This window comes from Astatotilapia calliptera, chromosome 13 (genome assembly GCF_964374335.1).
Source record: "Astatotilapia calliptera chromosome 13, fAstCal68.1, whole genome shotgun sequence".
Taxonomy (NCBI): domain Eukaryota; kingdom Metazoa; phylum Chordata; class Actinopteri; order Cichliformes; family Cichlidae; genus Astatotilapia; species Astatotilapia calliptera.
In genome coordinates, this window is record NC_137434.1 from 12,127,603 (window position 1) to 12,148,602 (window position 21,000).

Here is a 21,000-nt window from a genome sequence, read left to right on the forward strand (position 1 = left end):
TAAGCTGCATCTGTGGTTGTATCTGACTTGCAAAAGAAAATATTCATTTCAGTCAGCAATTACAGATCACATTCACTTTACATTGCTGCATAACATTTTCAGACACATACCAGAACTTTTTAGCATATACCTTTTCTCTCCAGAGATTGTCATTTTTCAAGCAAAACATAACATAGGTAATTCATAGCTGTGACCTAGAGTTACACCACTAGCTGATTTTATCGCTCCATATTAGCTTATCACGTACATATATTTTGGTACAGGCAAATATGTCTCAAATATAACATTTTTGTCATATCTGATACCCTTGCTTCCTCTCTGAGCAGAGAGGTGTGAAGATAACACTAATTTTTGTACTGTAAATGCGTTTCCTGCTACTTTGACCTGCTAAGGCCGTTAAGCTAGGTATTATATTCTCCTGTGAAAGAAATATACCTGCTTAAGATACAATTTTACATTTCAGTTTTAACATGAAATAAATAAAAACATGTGTCTTAAAGTTGCTTTTAGATGACATGACGAGTGTCAGGTTAGCTTTTTCCTCTTGTTTTTAGTTTTTGCGTTAAGCTCACGCTGCTGATTTGTTAGCTTAGCGCAAAGTGTTGCTCAGTGTTGCTCTTTTTTTTTAAAAAGGTAGTAACAGTTATATATTTGTTATGAATACATTTCAGGAATCTTTTTTTTTTTAAACACTAGCTAGTTATTTTGCAGCTGTTTTTCAGTATCACCCTAAAAAAAGTATTTTGGCTGTAGCAGGAGAGGTTTGTGAGTGTGGACGCATGACACTGAGACAAACTGCAGCAGCCTTTTTTTAATGCTAGAAAATCAGGATTTGCGCAACACCATTGTCTTGCTTATCTGCTGGATTTGGTTTGACATATTACATAATAGCAATGCAATTCACTGGCTAACTCTCAGGAGTGTCATTGGATGGGTGGCCAATTGGACAATTTATTTAGAACGGCTCTTTCTTTGAGCAGCACTTTTACAGAAATTACATAATTTTTGTTAAGCTAACAACTCAGACCTTGAGTTCACTGTGATGGATTATATATCTAAGTTACAGAAATGTGCAAGTTAATATTTTCTCCCACAGTGAAACAGATGGAAAATAATGAATCTATGAGGTGTGCAATTTATTTCAAATATAATGGATTGAAATATGGCCAACAGCAATGTAAGTAAAACCACATGAAACCACCACCAAGGTTTGACAAAACTCAAGCATTTACCTTACTGAAACATTTCTTTAGGAATGTAATACTGACTACCCATTTAAATTTCATGAAAGTATAAGATTCATTTACCAAGTGTAGTATGTATGAGATATGACAATGTGGTAAGACCAGTAGATTCTTGGTGTGTATCTAATCAAAGCAGCCACACTGGCTTGCTGCCTCTCTCCCTACGACTCCATTCATTTATCTGTATTTGGCTGCTGAAGTTTATTGATACAGACCTGTGCTCTCCTCAGGCATTTCCTGAAGAGAGCAATACAGGACATGTGCCGCTCTTGTAAGTGGGGTTTATTTTGGCTGGGTCTGAGGAACTGGGGATCGGGGGTGGGGGTTCAACATTTCAAGGCTTAGTTGTGGTATTCCCAGTGAAAGATGAAGCAGTGAAAAAGGAATGGAGTTTTCTGCTAAAGGGGCCTCTGGACAGCAGTGTAATTGCCATTCCCCCCTCTTTAGATTTTTCTTTCATGTGAGTGGTGTGGTGTTAATTATTGTCCACTGTGTGATTTGTCCTTTTCATGGACAATACAGAGTGGACAATACTGCGCTGGCATTCAAGTGGAGTGTTGTGACCAGTGCTGTAAGCTGAAAAGTCTCGATCTGTGTTTATGAGTTGGTTTACCTTCCAAAGCAGCACAGCTAACAGCAAAAAGATGAGGATTCCCACCAGCAAACTGATGGCGATGATCCAGCCGACTACGTAACCCCTTGGCTCCTGACTGTGGAGAGCCTCAAACACCAGCTAAAACACAACAACATCACAGTGAGTCACACTAAAATGCAACACACACAATGCACATTAAGTCATGTGCTGCTAATGATGCAATCCAGTGCAAAGCAGCAAGAGAGACACATCTGATTTCAGAGTGCTTTGGTTCCATGGTTTGATTCAAAGGACCAATGTTTAAAGCAAAAAAAAAAAAAAAAAAAAAAATGCTTTCAAATAACAGGAAACTAGTACGAAGGCATTTTTCAGGACATAGATATTGGTTATACAAACAGGAAGCACAAGTCAGACTTAAATTAGATTCTAGGTTCATGGAGTGACCTTTGGTCCACATGGAACAAACATTATGAGCAGGTTTATTAATTTGTAACAGCTGATGCTCTCAAACATATCTGCAGTCATAAGTGAGCATTTTTGTACATCTCAGTTAGTCAGTCCTCTTTGGTCCAGACGAAATTATTTTGATAACCATACGATGGAGAACCATGACATTTATTGAGGATGTGATGAACCCAAGACTTTTAATGTAAGCAAAAAACCCCAAACAAACAAACATAAACAACTGATAAGATTCACATGAGCCTGTAAGGAACATTTCCATGCTAACGAGCTAAACTAAGATAGTGACTTTGATATATGATGGTAACGTTAAGCATCAGCAAGTATTTGTCTTATTAATCAGAGCAGATAAAAACAATGCATCATCTACTCCCTTTTTGAATTTTGTGTCATGCTTTTAGACTGGCTAATTCTGAGTTATTGCTATTCAGGGAGCCTTGGCAACTCTTAGCTTGGTTCTGGTGTGATTTAGAGGTATCTGAGCTTTTTCCCATGACATGGAGGAACGCTGACCAGCTGGATAATCTGTCACTGACAACAAATTCATGCTTATTTGAACCAGTGCACTCTGGCTTAAGTACAAAACATTTGAAGTGGTCCTAAGTGACAAATTTTGTATATACTGTAATTAAGTAAACACACTGCACTTCTTTTGATTCCCTTTCTAGCAGCAGTGCTAATGTTTATTTGAATTTGTAGCAATTACCATTACATTTAAAAGGCCATATTTCTACTTTGGACAAAAGTTGATTTGAAGCTATTAGATATCTCTTTACAGGAGCCTTGTCCAACAAACTGAGCTTGACTGGTTAAATTTACACTGTATTAACAGTGTTTTGACTGAGTGAAATATTCCATTACTCTGCATCACAGCAAAGCCTGCTGTAATATTAGCATTCTGGCTTTAAATGGAAAACAGCAGACTGCCCAATTGCAAAATCGATGGGTTTATTTACTTACTAATGTTCACAAACAAAGACAAATACTGTGTGTTCACACACAGTGGGCCGACCGAGGGACGCTGTGGCTTTAATGTCCAGCGTTGCACGGGATTTAAACACAAATGTGGCATGAAACACCAACTGTGAGCCAGCCAAAAAACAAAGTGGACAAGTGAAGAACAATCTCTCTGTTGAATAGTTTCACACATTAACACGTTCCCGTTACCCCAAGCTCTGGAATGTAACTGTTGTTATGCATGCCAAGGCGTTTGCGTGCACAAAAAAGATTAAACCTCTACTGGTCATTGCTCTCTGACGCTGAGTTTCTCAATTTAACTTTGGCAGTCCCTTAATGCGAAGTTCATTTACCGCTGTCCTCATTTTCTAAATTTGTAAGTTGCACACTTTCTTGCTTTAACAGCCTTATGTGTGCATTCTTAGTAAAAAAAAAAAAACCAACATGTGGATTTATGTGGATTTGTTTTTATTTCACGGGTGATAAAAAAGTCAAGCTTGTTGTCTCGCTGACAGCCAGAAGGCTTGCTGTGAACAGCACAGCCTGGGACCACAAATTATATTTGCATCGTGTTCTCTAGCTAGCTGGGATCCTGAGGGAAAAGGTAAAAATGTTCACTAAAATTCACTGGAGTACGTTTCACTGGAATGAGCACACTTGCAAAGTGCTGAAAGAGCAGCATGGCTTGGAGACATTTATACCAGGTCTGAATTTTCCGAGCACAACTGGAGCTCAGGGTCAGCAGGCCTGCAACCCAATCAGTGCTGTAATCTTTTCCAGGATCCCACTGCAAGCATGCTGGTTGCTAAACGCAATCAGCAAATCCGATCTGCTAGGCCATTTGATCACTCAGCGTACAACAATGGGGGGAGGGTCTGTCCTTGTGCACATCTAAGGGACCCCCAAAAGCAGCTAATAGAAATACCACTACACAGTAAACCCACAATGACCAGCTGTTCCCTGCACTCATGTCATTTGTGACAGATCTGGAGCACATCAGCAATTCAAGGGAATTGTGACCGAGCTTCTAAAGATGAACATGCTTTTTGATATATTTTTGCAGGGAAAGCACACAATCCTTCACCTGTAACCTCTGGATGGGTAGAATCTCCAATAAGCATCTGACCTGTGTGACTCCTTTTGAGCACATAGGTCAGCAGCAGCAGTTCTGTTCTGCCTGCCGCTTTTGGCAAGATGAAATGTATGACGGCTATTAATCCAAAGTGAGACAACACGGACAAAGACACAAACAGTTCACTGAAATTTGCTAAAGTTTATAGATGGTAAATGGACTGGAACTTGTAAAAAATGTTTCTACTCTGATGGCTCAAAATGCTTTCTTTTTACATTTTTAAACAAGGTTAAACAAGTCTTATTCAAACATTCACATTTTTCTATACCTAAGGTCTTTATCTAAGATTCCTGTGCACACACATCAATAGATGCATCGGGGGCAACTCTGGTTTCAGTATCTTGCTCGAGGATACTTCGAATTTGAGTAGCCAACAACCTTCTGATTGGTAGATGACATGCTTTCCCTTCTGAGCTTTTGCCAAATTTTGGATTAATATAGAGGTTTTTAGATATTCTTCACTGACATGGTCACACAGTGAGGGTAAATTCATGGCATACTCACAGAAATGTCCTCTGGCAGGCCATTCGGCACCTCCACTGTCCTGTCATTTACTTGCACGTTGCCCCGTGTGACGAACTGGATCACAGAGGAAGAATCCTGTCGGTGGACAGATTATGGACTGCTTTAAGAATCACAGCAACCTGTGAATGAATTTATTACCCTCACGGCTTGAGCCTCACCGTCTTTAAGATTTCAGTGTTGAGTAAAACTTTTATATCTATGCTCAAAGCTTCTTCTTTTAACTGTGGACCCAGGCTGCAGGAGATCGTCATACAGGCTCTTCCAGGCCGATCACAATCCTGTTAAAAAAAATATATTTGAAAAGCAGTGAGAAAAAAGAAGGACGTGTGATAAACAGATGTTACACTGACTAAAAGAAAATAAAAACAAGAATCCTCATAGGGGGTGACTCTCAGTGACCTCTGAAAAGTCAAAGTGCAACATGAGGGCTGTATATTTACCAAGACTTTCCGTCCTGATTTGGTGAAGAAGGCAAAGATGGAGTGAAAGATGCTCTCTTTGTCCTGGGGGATGGTGCATGGTGTTGGGTTCCTATGAGGAGTGCAGTTCCCTCGACCGTTGGCCACCTGAAGCACAGTTATTTAACAGGCATGTGTGACATGGGTGCAGAAGAAAGAAAGCATTTTTGCCAAGTTTATGCTGCAGACAGGTTTGGGAGTGACATCGAAAATGTTGACGCATGTACTTTTGTCACCTAAACTGGACCTATCTCGCTATTGTTAGGAGTCTCCAGGGCTCACAGGAAGTTCTCTCCAAGAACAAGTTGGAACCCCTCCCAGACTGTTTTCCCCATATGGAGTGATTTAGAGGTGTCTGGTTTAATGCCCAGCCCCAAGAGAGCATTTCCCCTTTCCTCTCTCCTCAGCTGGACCTGAAGCTCTAGAGGTGGGGATCTGCTAGAGTACCACCCAGCATGTCTGAGCTTTTATTGCAGAATTTTCCAGTGTCCTGTGTTTCTGCTGCATTTGCTGGCATGAAGAGCCATAGGCTCCACCAGCAGCTGCACTAAGTTTGGCAGGATGGGAGATTTTGTGCAGAAAAACTGCAAAAGCCTGAAGCTTTTATATATCACGAACAAATGGAAATGTGTGTAAAATGTAAGAAAACCTGACTATAAAACATAACTGCGCTACTGTCCGATGTGCCACAGGCTGCATGCTTTGTTAACAGCTTTATGATATGTGGTTCCAGGCAAGGGATGGTACGGTGTAGTAGCCAGCCCCTTCAGGTGTCCCACTCCCATTTTGTGCAAGCCGTCTGAGTCCCCTAAAGTGATTCCAGATGGCTGTAGGAGGGTGGGATACAGTCAACTCTGTCTGCCCATTCACAGTCAATACAATTAATAGTTTGAGCACCCCCATGATCTACCTGTATGAAAAGCTTTGTGCAAGGGTTAAGAAAATATTTCAACCTGGTAGGAGTATTGTGTTTCTTTGTCAAAATGCAAAATGTTGTGAAACAAAATGGGCGGCCAGCTTCAATAGCAATGTCAACATTTTTGCTTCAACTTTCACTGGTCCTGTGGTGCCCCACACTAAGCATACTGCCCATGTCCTGAACAAAAACCCAGAGGTATAGCAGCTCTCAGTACATAAAAGAATGCTTTGGAGTGGATACAAACAGCTGTGCCATGAGGAGCAAAACAAGCAAGAGTGATAGGCTTTTGCTGGATAAATGAGTTAAATATGTGGCTTCCTGCAAGTTAATAAACTAATAAATAACAATTTGGTCTGGATGAATAATGTAGATGGACTGCTGCTGGCATCCACCTGTGTTTCAATGATGTGGAACATCTCAGCTCCGTTGCCAGTCAGCCGGTTGGGAATCCTGATGTCCACTCTGGAGCCAGGCAACCTGCTGGGGCCCTTGTTTATAGCCTGGAAAGACATCACACAGAAAGAAAAGACGGATAAATATACAAAGAAGCATTTTAATACATATTTTGGTATCTATTCTCTTCCTATAGTACCTGAAAAGTGAGATTGAGAGGTTGAAAGTTGCAGTCCATGTCTTCTAATTGGACAAAGCGTGAGTCTTCAATGGAGTTTCCATACACAAAGGAGGTTGGTGTAATCACACTGCAGTTCAGGAAGGTGACGAAAGATAATTTATTTAAATGACAAGAGACAAAATTATGTTCTAAAAAGTTCCATAAAAATTTTCGGTTCGAGTCGGGCTCTGCTCGACAGAAGCTTTTCCTTTATCAGCAGACATATTTGTCCAGCTTTGTTCTAAGCCTCCCTTCACATTAAAGACAGCAGCCTTATCAGATGCCAGAGTTCTGGCAGATTCGGGCTGTTTTACATCTCTCTCTCCCTCCTCTGTGAAGCAGAGCTGTGATAAAGCATTCGCAGATAAGGCTTTTCAAGTTGATATCCTCATACTGACAAACACTCCCTCGCTTCCTGTGAGCCAACTGATGGGCAACCAGCTCAAGTCGCTGAGATAGCTTTACATTTTGCAAAACAGTGACTACACTGTTGTGGAATTCATATTTGTCTTGTTCTTACCCAGTGATAGTGGTGTCGGTCTCGTGAATCAGAGGGATGGAGATATCCAAAAAGTTGTCATTGAGATTGTGCTCGGGATTGGCGCTAAAAGAAACAAAGATCAGTGAAAGTGAATATTTCGCTTACAATTATTTGTGTAGATCAATATTTACATTTGCAGTTATATTTGAGCTTCTCACCTTTTTGCTTGAACTAAGAACTGCAACGTGTCATCTTCTCCAGAGAGCCGAGTCGTGTCAAAAATCACTGCAAAATGATACTGCAAAGACAAAAAAACCCCAGAATAATATGGGGTGTCATATTCTCAACTATGAAAAGCTTTTTAATGCGATGAAGTATGTCTGTCTGTCTGACACTGAACTATTCCCAGCAGGAGGCTGGTTACAGAGGAGGTTAAAGCACGAGTACTGCATGCAGTTAATTCTACCTTAGTTTGAGCTACCTTAGTCTGCGCTCTCATGAAAGGAAATCCCACTCGGCACTGAAGGAAGTCCAACTCGACAAGCTCACAGGAAATACCCTTCTCTTCCTGCAAAAAAGAAAGATAGACAGAAAGAGTCAGTGGATGCGATAAAGACAGACTGACTGGAGACAGAGGGGGTGACACTCACGGTGACCAAAGACACAGCGAGGAAGGAGCACTAGGCAAGACGCAGAGCAACTGGTTCTGATAGTGGAAAAAAATCGGTAGTAGCTTTTGATGTTAAAACAATGGCGACTGGTGGACATACCTGCCAGCATTTGGGGTGTAGTCAAAGATTATTATTAAAAAATATAAACAAACCGACTCAAGATTAGGTTAAACAAAGAATGCACAAAGCAGTGATGGCACACACATCTTAGCGGGTGGGTAATTGGAAAACGTCCAGGCTGCGTGTTTGGAAGCTTGTCTAAACAATATAGAGCTTCACCGGCTGCGCTGTATAAACACTCAGGCCTTGACCCTTACGAGGAGTAAGAATTCCTTTAGCGAGAGTTCACCGAGAGGCTGTCAGCTGAGCTCATGTGCTGGGAGAATGAAAGAGGGCAGAGATGCTTCACAATTATAAATCTAAAAAAAGAGACAGCCTAGCGCTCCTGGAAAAGAGGCTTTGGGTAAGTCATACAAAGCATCTGCATGCACGGGCTGTTGTCCAGTTAGAGTCTGTGTTTATAACACTTTTCCAAATATGACAAAGGAAAGAAGTGTGAGGGTTGCCTGTGCTGACATATTAAAGTGTAGAAATCCATCCACGGTATCATCCCATTACCCCTTATTCAGCAGTTCTTAGTAGCAGCCCAGGGTGTGGTCGTGCCCTACATCTTCATTAAGTCAGCTTAAATAAGCAGCGCTGTGCTCTGCGATTGAGACTACGGTGACCCCGGGCAACTGGGGATGAGGACCCCAGCATAACTGCCAATGATGGAATTTCCTCTACTTCCTGTATTCCTCCGTGCTGCTGTGCAAACACTGCCTGTCCCGTGGGGCTGGGCAGGATTGGGAAAGTCAGCCTGTTTACCCATCACCCACCTGGCAGCCCTTGAGAGAGAACAGAGCATTCGGACATATTTTCAATTCTCTTCTCTTTCTCTGTCAGCAACACATACATGCTGGAGTTCTTGCAAATGGTAGGGTCATTAAACATCACCAGGACTGTTTACCCTGCTTTAGTGTCAGCTGAAGCATCTACTGGTGCAGTTCATCAATGTGGATGACAATACACAGGAGGCCTGTGTCCTGCATGTTCTGCGTGTCTCTTCATGTCTTCTTTGGTATTTAGACAACTGGATTTATATTGGTTTACTTTTTCCACACCAGTGTCATCACCTACTTTTTGCTTTCCACTCAGGTACGAAGATGAAGAGCTACAGTACCTCTGCTTTCACAGCATGTGTAAAGTGTCACTTCACTGCCAAGAAAATCGGTGATTCATATATTCTTGGGTCTGAGGGTCCACTGAAATTCACACATTTCTTTGCTGGAACTTCTGGGCTTTTCACCACAAAGCTGACTTGGTCCAACTGTTAAATAAGCCGAAACCCACCATGGCAGAAGCATTCAGATCCTTTCCTTTAATGAAAGCGGTCATAACTCTCAGAATGACAAATGTGTGCATTCAAAATAAATGAACGAACTGAACTTGAAGTGTTAAAGGTAAAAGCAGTAATTATGTAGAGTGGTTTATATTAAAACAGCAAACTCTTGGTGTATTCCCATATTACTGCTTACATGAAACAATGATTTTGATTACATTTTAATTAACCCATCATGTTTAAATTTTACTTCCAAACTCTACAACTGCAGCTTTTCATTTACACATGCGGACAGCTTTGATCATTCTTTGGTTATATTACGATGTACCGTTTCCAAATCTTATTCTACACAAACCCATAATTGGCACCCAGTCTAATCTCAATGTAGTAGTTTAATCTAACAAATCACAATTTCAGATGTAGTTCTGCTTTGTGTGCAAGGCTTTTTGTAAAGTAAGTAAAAAATTAGTAAGTTAAAAATGTAGCCGAGTCCTCTGAAAAATACAAAGACACGAGACATTTGTCACAGGTCCAGCTAAAACTGACTCCTTAAAATATTTCAATAAAAAAAGAAAAACAAAACAAAACAGAAGCCAGCAGAGCTCCTGAAACCAATTCAGCTCCACAGTTTTCTGACAGCTTGTGTTGCAAGAACAACAGAGCCATAACCCACTCCGCTCTTAAATATGAGGGGAGTACAAGTTCACGCTTTGCTCACTGGAGAAAAAGCCTAAAGGGAGGGTTAGGAGCTGACCTTTACTTCACCAGAAAGGGGTCACATCATCACCTCAGACTTCTCCAGTAGTAATTAGAAGTGTGTGAAAGCGCATACAGCGGTAAATCTTCTCACCGGCCTCGTTGTCACCTGCACATACTGTTCGCTTCCTGCTCCCTTTGTGCAGCAGAGAACTTTGACTTATCAGGTTCCTGAACAAAATGAGGCTCTGGGGCTGCTGGTAATCTGACACTTAAAGTCAGTCGCTTTCATTAGATTAACTTTGAAACCGAAACACACTCAGTGTTTTTCTAATATTTGCCTGCAGCGTATATTCTGTTTAAATTCAATTTTGCCATTGTCGGGGGTTTCAAATCCTGCCACAGGTTGTATCTTTTACCGTAATGGCCTCATCCATCACAGGGATGAAACCCCCCCGCCCCGACAAACCATCCAACTGAAGATAAGCACAAGGTCCGTTTTTTTTTCTTTTTTGGGGTGGGGGGGGGGGGGGGGGGGCACAGAAACTCCTTCCTGATGAATGCTGTCAAAGTGCACCATCTGACGTGGCGTCACGCTCAGCTACAAGCAGCCTTTGTGACAACAAGTGTGCAAAAGGACGTGAGCAGAGGCAGAGGTGGACACTGTGAAATCAATCGGCAAGGAAAATCTCTCAGGTTTAATGTGGGATGGCAGTGGGTAGATATTTCTTTAACAGCGACAGAATGCTAAAATCATTAGAAGTCTATATGAGGAGCAGGTCTGATTATTCCCCATCCCCATGAAGGTCAGGAATAATCCACATATATCTAATTAAATGTGGCCCTGCGAGAGTAAGAATAAGTCAAGCTTGTGGAAATACAAATGTGTGTTGTGCCTTGTTCCCATGCATACAGCTCATTTGTTGATGACATGGTGTGTCTGTCTTAAATGAGTCAGAGGAGCGTTTGACAGCTCAGCCAGAGGAGCTGCCCTCTGACACGGGACAGCTGCTGCTGCTCCTCCTGCTCGGGCTCTCTGGGTTTTTCTGCTTTCATCTTCACGTCTACCTACACAGCTCGGGCAAAGCTTTAAGCTCCCCAGTCGTCACGCAGATCTGGCTTTCCCACTGTTTAGACTGTGTTCCTGACATATAATCATATAGTCTTTTTAAATAAACATTCCTCGGGAAAATGTACATCACAGCAGAACACCAAGGCCATCCATCTAACACGTGTGTGCAAAATATGGTTTTGTAAATCATTACGGCCTCAGCTTCGCTTGTACGTTACTAAAGCAAAAAAACAAACTGTCAGATTTTAGATATAAATATGTGAACCAGAGTAAATAAATAGCAGATACTTCAAGAATCACAGACCTTCTGCCAGAAGTTGATGTAGAAAACTTCCCTGGAGAAGTTCAAGTAGATGTTTGTGTCATAGGCGTCATCGCCAGCGTTGGAGATGGTCAGGTTCAGAGAGACGTTCTTCACTCCTCCAAGGGCCAGATGGGGTTTGCTATGCAAGCTGGTGGGTGCACAGAGTAAACAGCGTACTTCAGCAATTAAAAACAATCACTTGAAGAGCAGTAAGTACAGCTTTGTATTAAGTAGCCTGCATTTTTCTTTGAAGTTTTTAGTGTACAAAGAGAAGTGCACCTGCAGGAGAATAGCTGTTTGTTTTTGGAGCACAACAAAGAATATATGCAGACAAATGAGTTGTTAGGATGACAGACATAAACTGTTGAGGAGAGAACAGGAGATAGATAATAATGGAAAGGGAACTCCCTAACTATGGAAAAAAAAACCTATGGATCCTCTCCAAGCATGCGTCAGAGTTCCACTACCCACACCCTCATGGCCCATGATGTCAGCTTGCTTCCTTAGTACTGGAAGAAAAGAATGAATCTGAGCTACGAAGTAAAATGTTTTTACCCAGAAAGCAACAGTTTCCCATGAAGCCTCAGGTCCGCGGCACAGTCGTCTGACAGGCAGTTCTTCTCAAACCAAGTCTGAAAAGGAAACAGTACAGTACACAGTTCAGATGACCTCATGCCCTGAGCACACCGACTCCACATTCAGGGGGCGGTGTTGCTTTGCTGTGTGAGCTGTCCAGTAGTTTTGCATCCACAAAGCTATCTTTCCCTTAATTAGTCAGAGGATGGGCTTTGGTTTAAATCATGAAGGGAAATTTAAGTCGAGCGTTAAAGTCTGATGCAAAGTAGATGAGTTTCAGATCAAACGGATTCTGTAGATGCTGAAATGCAACTGCCTCGCTCTTTCAAGAAGTGCATACACCGGGGGAAACACATGTGGTCCAGGTTAGAGGTGCTCGCAAAGAAAATAAATGAATCAGTCTTTTTGGACTCCACTCAAGAAAAGCTAACACAGGCAATAATAAGCTGGTAACCAACACCAAATCATTACAACCCCACATTGGAGCCATTTCCTTCGTTCCTACTGTGGTTTGCAGGAAGACACTTCTGTCTTTTAATATCAGGTTTGGCGGGGGTCACTTTTAGTCAGGAAATGAAATATATCATAAATTGAGCTGGTAGGAATTAACTGTCAACCTTTTACAATAAGAGCAAGGCACACTTAAATAGACAGAACATCTTATAAGTAACATTTCACTGTATTTGTGTAATTTGTGAAAATAGAATGAAAATTACAGTGAATGTGGATTTAGTCTGAACATATTTATCGTACTGTTACACAAGATTTGATTTTAAGAATGACAAATCCTGTGATTCCTGCAATTTACTTTAATGATGGGATCGGCTTTCTTTTTTTTCCAAAGAAGAAACTCAGTCAGTTATTGGTTTTCCCTCAAGATCCTGCTTTAATCCTGCAAATATTTGAAAAACACGCAGTGAAATAGCTGTTCATGATCCTCAAAGACAGGCTACTTTAAATCCAACGGCTGATAATATTTCTCCATAAAGAGTCAGCATCAAACTTTATTAGGTGTTGCAGATACTGCTGTGAAAAACATGAATTTTACTCTTCAGGATTCGTTTTTAAAGCAGTCCCCTTCACTTCACACTTAAAAAGCTCTCCGTACTTCATTCCTCGCTGCAATCTTCTTCCCTTTCCTCCATCGCAGCACTGGAGTGAGCGCGGGCAGGTCTCGCTCCTGGGGTCCTGTCAGCACGTGGGTCCCCAGGCTGTAAGCCACCTCGAATGTGATGGCTGTGAACACGTCCTTAACGTCCTTCTGTGGAGAGCAAAAACAAGGCTAATGCAGGGGAATCTGTCCAACCACAGACACACTAAAACTAAATGTAACCTGAGATATATAACTGTCATGCAGCTGTCTGGGTGATTGCAGTAATTTAACATCTTTCTCCGATTAACGCCTGGCGCAAAGACACATTACACTGCAGATTACCGGAAGATCACACAGTCTGAAAATGTCATATCGTAGTGATCAGTCTGCCAGGGCTGCACGCAGACACGAGTACACTGATAAAATCACGTGAATTGGTTTGTATGGATGGCTGACACATCTCATCAGCATCAATTCATCTTTGACCATCGTTAAAAAGCACGAGCACCAGTGCAGATTCTAAGCAAGGCACTTTTTTTTCTTTAAAAAAAACCTGCTGGCACTGCCTCTGAGAGATATATTGGCATTCCTGGCGACTCCATCTGAGACCATAAAAGAAGTGTTTGATTTGGCATCGGGTTTGGAAACGCAGACAGAAAGAAAACAGAGCTAAATGTGATCAAATCCTGCATCTTCATTAGATGACAGCACTGAAAGACATACATGGGAAAAGCTGATACTGATGTTGGTTTTTCATCTCTTTGTCTACTCAGCTCTTTGAAGGCAGCTTGTCGGGTCTAGTTTTGGTCTCGCTATCTAAAAGCCGCAGCAGAAAAACACACACACACACGAGCTCCAACTGCAACCGGTGTCCCAGTCCTTGACTGATGTCAGCTAACACGGAGCCAAGCCCACAATGTCAACACAAAGGGCTTCCCGGTGTCTTCCGGTGGCCACTCGTTCTTTTGCACTTTCTCTCTCTTTTTGTCCACCCACCCATCCTCTTTCCTCAGGCAGGCACAGGGCCAGTCTGGGCTTTGACATGAGGCATCACCAGTGCCAAACCCACCCAAATCATCAGCAATGAGAGAGTTATAGCAGGAAAGAGCAAACGTTAGTGCAGCACATGACAAAAACAGATGATTTAAGGCTCGTTTGGGAAACGGTGCTCATCACAGATAAAGACAGATAATATCCGAGCGTTTTTAATTAATTTCTGCCATCGTGTGCTTGGATCTCCTGCCCAAAAAATAAATAAATCTGACTTCGATTTTATTTTCCGGATTAAAAAAAGCAATCATTTTCTTAATAATAATAAGTTACTCAGGTAGCAAAGCAAGATGGCGTCTTTAAAATCTTCATTCAGAAACAAGATTTTTCATCTCAAATCCACCGTTCAGCTCATTCCTCTCAGTGTTGTTCTACTGGCAGGTCACCTAAGCTGGGAGGTAACAAATTTGTGACACAATTAGTTATTGCAGGATATGTATGAAGCACTGGCAAAGCCCTCAGTGTTAGCGGCAATTAAAGCCGAATGCATGAAATGGCCCCTTTCCGCTGGCCTCTGAGTGAACTGACCCCCTGGGAGATAACTGCTTGGGTCTCCAGTCCCAAATTCCCACTGCTTATCTCGCATTTTCACAAGCCACAAGGGAACTGGAGGACGTAATGGCTAGAAATAAAAGTGGGATATTTTTGTCCAATGTCCTGCCTAAAAGTGACCTCTGTGTGCATGTAAATATTAAGAAACATCCCAATGAGCTTGCTGTTGTCAATCATAACAGAGCATCTGTTTTTGTAGAGATGTAGGATCACTTAATCCTTGACGCACCGGACCGAAGACTGCTAATTGACTCGTGAGCTCCCAAGACTAACAGCGCACTCACATTAGAAGAACCAGACTCTGTTTGGTAACACTTGGCCTAAGCTTTTATTATCCCTGGATCAATGCCGCCAATTGCCCCACCCGGATCCGCACCCCTCGCTGGGCCATTTACTCCCACCTGATCCTTCTTTTAGTTTCTGTATTTATGGAACAGAGGAGCTCCTGAGGTCCAGCTGAAAAAGACAGTTGCTAGTGTTTACCGCCTGCTACCTATATTATTATGGAAATTGAAGCAATAACTGCTCCTTACATGCTGGTGAAGTTCAGAGGCAGACTTGTGAGAGGCCATTCTGCCACTCAACAGGCTTGCACTGTGTTAAGCCTCATTTAAACACAGAAGCCGCAGGGTGCGGCACGGGTCTCAGATCAGATAGGACAATGACATGAGTGGAATTTCTGATATTTGGAGGCCAGTAATTCGTGTTAAACATATAGCTCTGAATTAGCCCTAACACTAGTTGCTCAGAAACAGGGTCTAGCATTGTAATCATCAATGGCTACCACACAAATCCTCATTATATGGCTCATTATATGCAATATCTGTTTCTGTTGGACTAAAAATAGTTTTGTCCCTTTCTATCTCCTGGTCTCGGTCTGTGGATGCTGTAGTGATTTTTTAAAATTTCCCATACAGATTTAAACAATGAGAAAAAAAATCCATCTCTGGAGAGAGAACTGCCAATAAAAAGGCGAAATATTCTGCACCGTCACTGAACAGAAGTCTGAAACTTTTGATCATCTCTGGGGCAAAATGACTCATTAAAGGTTCCAGTCAATACTGTGGAGATGCCAAAACTCAGCAGGAGGCAGCTGTTTTCCAGCAGTACCCACCTTAGCTGTAAATTATTGGCTGTAGGATGAAAAATCGGCACGTTAAAGCAGTTTGCTTCTTTTACAACAGGCTCGATACAAGTGCTTCCCGGTTTATTATTCATATGTATTGAATTCACAGGACACAGATCAGCTTGCTACGCCGCATGTTTTGAAAGAAAACAAGTTAAGCTGAACACTCCCTCGCTCTGGAACAAGACTTCTGCCAAAATACTATTTCTGTGCTCCGGTTCACACTCAGGACCCATTTATTTGGCACAACAGAGCATAACTCACACCTTTACCAACCACTCTTTTCCCTTGACATTCATTCCTGCTCCCCGAATGGATTTTTCCCACGCACCCATAACGTAAGCATAAAGTACAAAGCTTGCATGATTTTAATGAACATGGCTACCGTGTGAATTAATCTTAGCCTTAAATTCTAGTGCTAGAGCTAGACTTTCATATGTTAATCTGATCAACAAGATGGCAGTGCACCAAGCTGCCCCATTCATGCTCATGGAGCAGCTCCATCATGGTGGGTGCGGGGAGGATGACGTCAGACTGCAAAAGGCTCTGATCTGCACTTTAAACACCTCATGCTTGGCTGAGATGAAGAGCTCCGTTCTTAGCCAAACCATTCCCTCAGAAGCATATAGCTTAAGCCTGGTCATGGGAAGTCTTTATTAACTTGGGAGGGAAATGTGAATACAGCACTCCTTTTAAGGACAATAGATGTTTGGATGACTTACAGGTTGAGGCCGTTTTATTTGAGGGCTAAATGCCAGGGAACTTTTTTTTTAATGGAAAAACCTTTTTTTCCTCCTTATGTGATGAATGGATCCAACCTGTTAAAGGTTAGGAGTAAGGATGTATGCTGAGACACAAGGAGACAACGTGAAATTGAAAGTATTTATAGTAATGTCTGCAGCATATGGCAGGCATGCACTTACGCAGCTTATCCAAGCGTGTTCTTTAAAAAAGTCTAGAAATAAGACAATTACAGAAGGTTTTAGTGACAGAAGGTCAAAGTACAGCAGCTGCTCTGCTCAGAATAGGTTAGCAGATGTTGAAAGGCCTGGAATGACAAACTGAGTGGGAGTAGGGGAGAGCGTCGTCTGGTTGTTTCTGCTAGAAACCTTTGGAGGAGTCAAATAGGAGCAGCTTCAATCTGTCTGTGAAAATCATCCTCATGTGTCATGGCAGAAAGATTAGAGACTGGACCTGTGGAATCATCATAATTCCTTAAAAAGGCAGACCAGCAGTCTTCACTCTTAAACCGGAAGAGATTAAAATCACACATCTCTTACCGTATAACAAATTTGACAGGTCTTACTTGATTTATCTGCAATGAACTTCACTCACATCCACAAAAACCACCCTTTACATCCTGCTAAAATCCCCCAAACTCTTCAAATTGTCATTCCCAGAGGCAGGATATTCTTTAAAAATCTAAATAACTTCCTCCAAGGACATTGTGAAGGACTTTACAGTGGGAGTAACAGCAGACCGGTGAGGTTTCTCACCATTAAGCTTTTATTGTGGCTTTCCTCTAATTTTGTTACTTTAACTGTGCCTGAGGGCACCATGGTTCTCTCATTGTCTCGTCACACAGTTTCTATTTTCCTTTAAAGGAAATTTGTATGTTTTCTGCATTATTTTGAGAATGAATTGATTTTTAGAGTAGGCCAAAGAAACTGAAAAGTTGATACTGTGAAGATGTACATGGTGGTTGAATGCTCATCTAGTAGACCTGACCTACTAGGAGTGATGTTGAGTTGTGTTTCTGATCACACGGTGTCTAGAAAATCAAATGTGCCCTTTTCCATTAACTATTGTGGTCAGCTAGGACAGTGATTATAGTGTTTGACATTTGGCCAGATACTGAGTCAGTGACATCATTTTCTTCAAAGACGTCACTACATATGGCCGACAATACAAAATATTATAATATAATAAAATGTCACCTTTTAGATGGCAGACCTAAAAGCTAATCCATGCAACAGTTGCAGTGCATTTTTATCACATAGTGTAGTTGCGTTTGCGCCCACTTGATTGAATTCAGACCAATATTCACTCAGTCTCAGCTCTGTGTTGTTCTTCAGTAATTCTTGCGGGAAAACTCTGTAAACGTAGCTGTTTAATGAGCCACTTCTGTCTGCTGGAACTGGTAGAGTACTGGTGGGTTTTCAAGCTTTTAAGCAGAAAGAAGCTGCCCACTCTGGCCAAAAGCAACACTATGAGTCTCAGTGAGAATAAACCAAAGCAATAAAATCATTGTCCTACCTGCGAAACAATGAACTGAAGCGAAACAGCTCTATAAAGCTGACGGGAACTGCAGGTTGAGGTGATAAAGTTTTGTTGCAAGTGAACCCTTCGCATTGTTTTTTACATTCTTCCATTGATATATTGGATTTTAAAAAAAACTGTCGGCATGGCAGCTTTGAGCAAAAACGTGTCGTCTGAAATAACAATATGAATCTGTGAAACTAAACATGCTCTTTGTGGCCTGTATGGTTTACAAAACAGAAAATGCTCTTGGGCTGTAATACCATCAGTCTGTCCAAAACCAAATGATTCAGACTAATCTGAAAATGCCAGACTACCAGTCATTCAAAATGTATGCAGCAGGCCTTTGAAAACAGTTCCCATTCAAAATGAGCCATGTTTACGCCAACCAATGGAAAATATTTCACTCTGTCTGATGTTAGTTGTAGAGGCAGCGATTCTCAGATGCGAGTCCAGCTTCAGGCACCAACATGATTTATCGCACACTGCAAGTCCACAAGCTGTTTGACACCAAAAAGAAAGAAAATCCAAACTTGCGTCAGACTGATGACACAAGAGCAGCTCATCGTACTTATCTTCTAAGTAACTATGTAACGAGACAGAGATAGTCCTGCTTTTTAAGTCCATGATACAAACTAATGTGTGGATTGTGTAGTTCTGGTAATTAGGAGTAAATTGTGCTTTCAGTAAACAGGAGTGGCCTACTGTGAACCTCTGAGCAAATAAACTTCTACTGGTCACTGTGCCACTTGGACAACATGGAAAAATTATAACAGAAGTGAAATTTCCCATCAGAATCTGTGGTACTGTTAAGGTCCTAGACTCATGAAGTGTTCACTCTCACTCTCCACTTGTTTGATTTCATGTGTTCATGTTATGTTCAATGTCCAGTTTGTCAAACTCATTTCAAACGCCTGACAAATTTGCCCTGAGATTAGATCATCTTTCATTTCAACCCTGCTTTCACCCTCACAGTTTTAACAAACAGAACACTGAATCCTGAGCGCAAATTTTCTGTGAAAACATAAATGATCCAAATCCTATCCTTTAGCCAAGGCTGAGCGACCCTGTGGTGCATTGTAACGTCTCCCATGAGCAAACACGTATTTTCTCCAGGCTAAAACAGATAAATAGCATAACTGGCAGGAAACGTATACCATCTGTCCTGTCATGCGTGAAACCACATCACGAACAGCATCAAGACATACTTGTGCTGCTTTCATGACAGCGTGGAGACAGGAAACATTCATTTGCTTTGAAAATGCTGATCAGAATCCTTCTCTCACTAAGTAAAAAAAAAAAAACTTCCCCTGAAACACTCACCTCTTTGCTCCAGACTTCCAGTAATTCAACTCCCTCCTAAATAAATAAAAAAACCCACGGGTAAGGAGCTGTAGATCTTGCCTTCAAGAATTCGAGAATTTATTGCTTTTTAAAGCAATGTTCACCTAAATACAAATTACAGAAAACTTTTATGCTCTCGTATGCATCATGAAGAAGGCATTCAGCATTTGACCCTCAGACAGTTAAAGCCACAGCTGGGATTTATAAAGGAGGAGAGAAAGGTGCCTCGCTTCCCCTGTGGAAATTCGCAGATGGAATTGGTTTACTGCTCAAACATACCAAATTCATCAGCGTGTTATTTTTACTACATTCCATCAACAGCAACTTGATTTAATGCCAGCGCTAACTATAGCTGCATTAGAGTAATATCTGGATTTGAAATCTAGCCAGCCACCTATAAATACACAGATGTTTTCCCTCATATCTCGGTTCGTCCTTACTCGGCTCCCACACTGTGACACTCTTAACACATTTTTTTTTTGTTTCTGGTCTATTTTCAGCATCACTACTACATCTCATTTAAGCACTTCGCAACATTCTTGAAATGTTGGAAGCTGGAAGGCGATGCAGTGGAAAGTCAGCAGCTGACTGAGTAAATAAAAATGGAATAACGTGTACTGGTGTATAACTTCTTCATTTCTCTGCACAGAGCTCCTGTCACCATCATGTCCGATTATCTTTAATCCCTTGGCTGATGTCTATTGTAACCTGAGTGACATGTGCAGAGTCACCACAAGGACACGTCCTGAGAAGCAAAACAAACCTAGCTGAAAAAAGGAAAGAAAAATCCCAAGGAGATCCTTTTAAGGAAACACAAACGGTGTGTCCTTAGCTAGCTTTTAAGTCTGTACTGGAGAATATTAGTGATGCTAGTCACAATATGGAAAAAGAGAGCAAGATAAATATGAGTTTATCTCTATCCAAATGAGATAATACAAAGAAATACTGTTTTAAAATGTGGCTACTTGCATTTATATATCTGATATATTATCTGGAGGCAGATAACAGAGCGATAATAGAGATATTGAGAGGCATGAGCGGATTTTGTGAGCTGGTGATGCTGGTACGGTGTTAAATAGCTGTAATTAACATTAACATGTTGTTTTTTTTTTTGCTACAATTGATTAAATAATTTGAAAGCTGTACAATATATGCCAGAACTGTGCAGAAGGTTGTGTTGCACAACCAAGCCAGTCATTTCGATGCTTTGGAGTTTGATACTGAACTATAAAAGCAACTCAGTTTGCGTGCAACATCACCAAAGTAAGGAAATCCCATGTGACTTCTCCAGTCTCTTTAAAATTGAGACTGAAGAACTCACTTGGATGACTGACAAAACATTTCTCGCACTGAAAGCGCAACATCCACATGAACAGCATCAACTTTCTGGGATGACACTAAACGTACAACAGAGAGAAGCATGGACAAAAAGTCCAAGTATTACTGTTCACATAAAAGTTTGGATGCTTTATTGTTCAAACAAGGCTGCT

At 41.4% G+C, this 21,000-nt stretch overlaps 1 protein-coding gene across 1 annotated transcript in view; it reads right to left on the reverse strand.

The window, feature by feature from the left end:
* The window catches only part of itga9 (integrin, alpha 9), a 47,119-nt gene that overhangs the window by 889 nt on the left and 25,230 nt on the right, over positions 1-21,000 (reverse strand). The window contains exons 16-27 of the mRNA XM_026191091.2: positions 13,195-13,347; positions 12,066-12,142; positions 11,511-11,658; positions 7,868-7,954; positions 7,605-7,684; positions 7,426-7,509; positions 6,885-6,993; positions 6,685-6,792; positions 5,356-5,481; positions 5,074-5,193; positions 4,895-4,990; positions 1,858-1,977 (exon numbers count right to left, since the gene is read on the reverse strand). Of these exons, the coding sequence (XP_026046876.1) occupies positions 1,858-1,977; positions 4,895-4,990; positions 5,074-5,193; positions 5,356-5,481; positions 6,685-6,792; positions 6,885-6,993; positions 7,426-7,509; positions 7,605-7,684; positions 7,868-7,954; positions 11,511-11,658; positions 12,066-12,142; positions 13,195-13,347 (1,308 nt within the window). The remainder of the gene's footprint in view (positions 1-1,857; positions 1,978-4,894; positions 4,991-5,073; positions 5,194-5,355; positions 5,482-6,684; positions 6,793-6,884; positions 6,994-7,425; positions 7,510-7,604; positions 7,685-7,867; positions 7,955-11,510; positions 11,659-12,065; positions 12,143-13,194; positions 13,348-21,000) is intronic.